This window comes from Pinus tabuliformis, chromosome 3_2, assembly GCF_031772625.1.
Source record: "Pinus tabuliformis cultivar Carrire ecotype Pingquan chromosome 3_2, CPIR1, whole genome shotgun sequence".
Lineage (NCBI taxonomy): Eukaryota > Viridiplantae > Streptophyta > Pinopsida > Pinales > Pinaceae > Pinus > Pinus tabuliformis.
The window spans coordinates 443,177,104-443,180,908 of NC_142302.1; the positions used below are offsets into that span (position 1 = coordinate 443,177,104).

Sequence of the window (3,805 nt, forward strand, 5' to 3'; positions counted from 1 at the left end):
ATCGTCATTTCCATACCCACTGTCCAACGGCTCTTTATTTCACTTTATAATTTTAGCCATAGTCAAACCAGTTTTTAAACTTGCTCGGGAAATTATGGATAGGATTTCGACAAAATTTGACAGGAATTTTTGTAAATTCGTTTAAAATTTGTATGGTTTGTTTTATGGTGTTGAATTTATTTTTATTATAAAAATAAAATTCAAACATTTTTATGGTAAGATTTTTTAATTTTTTTTTATCTAATTTTAATTGATTGTCTTAATAAAAAAACATCATAATTTTATATTTCAACTTTAAACAAGCCCTACATATAAAAGGAGTAGATAAAGTTACTACAATTTATAGCGATATTTAAAGATGAGACCAGTTTATCGGTAAATGAAATAAAATAATATAATATTTTAAAATCCACCAGACTAAAAATAATAACATAATAATATTTATATCAAAACAACTAAACACACCTGCGTTAAGGTTCCTCCTTGTAATAAGTGGCATTGTACACGTCACATAAGCAAATTCCTAGCGCTAACTGGTCTAGGCCCTTCTTTTCTCCCTCCGCTTAGTGTGGGGATATGGGTACAATATGACCTCTAATATATATTTACATATTTACATCCTAAAGGATGCAAGATTCATGCACGTTTCTAAATATTTACATATTTACATCCTAAAAGATGCAAGAATCGTGCACGTTTCTATATATATATATATTCTATTGCGGTTGGTGTGCGTTTTTTTCCATTCTTACATCAGGTATGGTTGGTCTTACTTTCAGGTATGGTATGGTTGGTCTTACCTCAAATTTATTTTTATTATAATATTTTATTAAAAAATTATTTTTATTATAATATTTTATTAAAAATATTAAAAATAGTAATTAATGGTTTATATTTTTTATAGTTAAAAATAATAATATCTAGTTGTCTATATAGTTTTTGATATTTAAAAAATTATTTGTTTTAAATAATAAATTTGAAATTTTAATTCGAAAAATATTTTATTATTTGTATTTTTTTCACAGAAATGGTTATGGATTATATTAGTTGAGTGGTCTAAATGCCAGATTTCCGATTACAATGAGAGGGCGCAGAGCCCAAATAGTTTCAACAACCTGAAGTGCAGAGCTTGTGTTCAGCTTCCAGCTCTTTTTGGTTACAGCTATTGAGTCGATTTCTGTGATTTGCCCAAGCTTATAAATACAAACAAACTGATTCAATAGCAAGCAATAAAACATATCAGCTGATTGATTATGGAATTGGATCCCATGTTTCTTCCCCGTCTCTTATCATTGCCCCAGCAGAGAGAAGAGCAACTTTATTGGCTTCAAGATCTGCTTCTTTGTTGTTGTCTCTCAAAACGTGGAAGTAATTCAGGTTTTGGAACAGTTTCCCCAAACTTCTGATTCTAGATATCAGTCTAGCTAATCTTAAGTCCCAAGGGGCTGAGTTGGTTACCATGATTTTTATTATCACTTGAGAATCTCCAAAAATGTTTGCCTCCTTGATTTCCAAATTCAAGAGCAATTTAATACCTTGGAAGAGGACCAATGCTTTATCTTGGATGCTGGAGTTGATCCCCAGACCCCAAGCAAAGCTGTGAGTTGATAAGCCCTCAATGTTTTTTACAATTCCTCCTGCGCCAACCTTGCCAGGATTTCCCTTTGCTGCCCCGTCAAAGAAGAGGGAGTGCACTTTTTGATTGGAGATCCAGTCTTGAAAGTCTTCATTGTTTTTCCCCTTATTTGCCATTCTTTAGGGGAGGGGATGTTTCTGATGTCTTGATGAAATTGCAGATTTAAGGAGGTCCCCCAAACTGTATCTAACTGAGTTAGATTTGAAGCATCTTTTTGATCTCCCAAGCATTCTTTTAACTGAAACTTTGCCTTAGCCGCTACCACCTACCACCTTGACATCACGCTGAGAGTTTTTGAAGATTCTGCTGTTTCACTCTAGCCAGATCTGCCAGCAGCAAACTTTAGGAAGGGAAGACCAAGCTTCTTTAATTACTTTGTTTTTTGGAGGAGGACTGGGATAACTGTTCTGCCAATTAGCAAAAAGATCAATTATGGAGGTGGGAAGAACAAAATTGGGATTCCAATAATCCATCAGCTCACTCCAAACCTGCACAACGAAATTACAGTTTAACATGATATGCATGGCACATTCCACATTCTCTCTGCACAGGGGACACCTGGACGGGCCATGGAATCCACGTCTCTACAATTTGTCATCTGTGAGGATTTTCTTGTGGCATAGGAGCCAGCAGAACATGTCGATTTTGGGCAGAGAGGAAATGCTCTAGATCGCCTTCCATGGAGCAGGGTCAGGAGGGACATTCGGTCTCAGAGCGAGCTTAGCATAGCCTTGAGCTACTGTGTACCCTGCAGACAGTGAACCCCAGCCAAGCGAGTCTCTTCTACTAATATGAGAGAGGGCAATTCCATTCAGCATAGCGCGCAGACAGTTGCATTCTTGGCGCAGATCCAGAGGCAAATCAATAAAGCTCCAGCCTGCCCAACGCGTCCCATTCCACGTGGAGATATCCCACAGCGTGGATTTTCCTGAGGCGGTCAACCAGCCACGGAGCGCCTTCACGGAGGGGCAATCCCCAATCGGTTCTCGATCCATTATGCGATCAGCCCAAATGTTGATTTTCTTCCCATTACCAAGTATCCAGTATGCATTGGAGCGTATCAGGGGGGCGGCTTTGGAGCAGAGCCTTGCAAAAGGAGAGGCGCCTTGGGGGAGAGGCCCATCCAGGCATCTAACTCTCTCACCTTTGAAATACTTCTTCCACAGTGCTAATTGGGCCCAGCCAGGCTTGGGCGCAATAATTTTCCAGAGATTCTTGGCTCCCATGGCAGTGTTCTGTAGGGGAAGGCTCTTGAAGTTTAAACCTCCCTCCATTTGAGGCTTGGAGACAGTCTCCCAATTAACAAGAGGGATTTTCCTCTCATTCTATTTGCCTCCCTTCCAAAAGAAGTTGCGAATGTGCTGGTCCATTTTCTGAAGAATGCCAATTGGAGCAAGTAGAACAAAGAACTAAAATAATGGGAGACTACAGAGCACAGCTTTTATGAGGACTGGTTTGCCCGCAATGTTAAGCCAATTGAATCCCCAAGCCTGGAGTTTGCTCTTGAATTTTTCCACTTGAGGAAGCCAATCCCTGCTATAGGCCCGCTTGAGGAATATAGGGAGCCGAAGATATTTAAACGAGGTCCAAGTTGAAGAGGCTGTGAATCCCAGGCATCTGGCAATGGAACTAAGCAAGATGGGTGTAATATTCCAACAGTAAATGTGGCACTTCCCCTTATTGAGACTGCTTCCCGACGCCATACAAAACTCCTCAAGTGCTTCTTTAAATCTGTTGGCCGAATGGATCGATGCAGCACCCAGCAGCAGTGTGTCGTCTGCAAAAAGGGCATGATTGATGCTTTTGACTCCTCTTGCAATGCAGATCCCTGAGATCTCCTGTTCTTGCATTTTTTTGTTTAGATGAAAGCTGAGAATGGAAGCTTGGAGTACAAACAGAAGAGGAGACAGAGGGCAGCCCTGCCTTAGTCCTCTTGAGGCTTTGAAAAAATCAGCAGTTCTGCCATTAACTAGGGGCGCGATCCATGGTTTTGAGATGCAGGCTCAATCCAGTTTATGAAGCTCTCCCCAAATCCAAATTTTTTCAATACATTCAAAAGAAAATTATGCCTAACACGATCAAAAGCATTTGCTAAGTCCAGTTTGATAGCCATAACTTTTTCCTTGTGCTGCTGGCTTGAGAGGATTGCCTCTTGAACTAAAATGAAGT

General features: G+C 39.5%; 1 protein-coding gene across 1 annotated transcript; it reads right to left on the reverse strand.

Annotated features, from left to right (window-relative positions):
* Positions 1-1,251: 1,251 nt before the first annotated feature.
* On the reverse strand, positions 1,252-1,752 carry LOC149181209 (uncharacterized). Its single transcript, XM_089414121.1, has one exon. It carries the CDS (start codon positions 1,750-1,752, stop codon positions 1,252-1,254), a length of 501 nt encoding a protein of 166 aa, XP_089270247.1.
* Positions 1,753-3,805: the final 2,053 nt, after the last annotated feature.

Bases quoted from the DNA above. Each gene is read 5' to 3' on its own strand.
- LOC149181209 (XM_089414121.1), bottom strand. From the start codon at position 1,752: ATGGCAAATAAGGGGAAAAACAATGAAGACTTTCAAGACTGGATCTCC.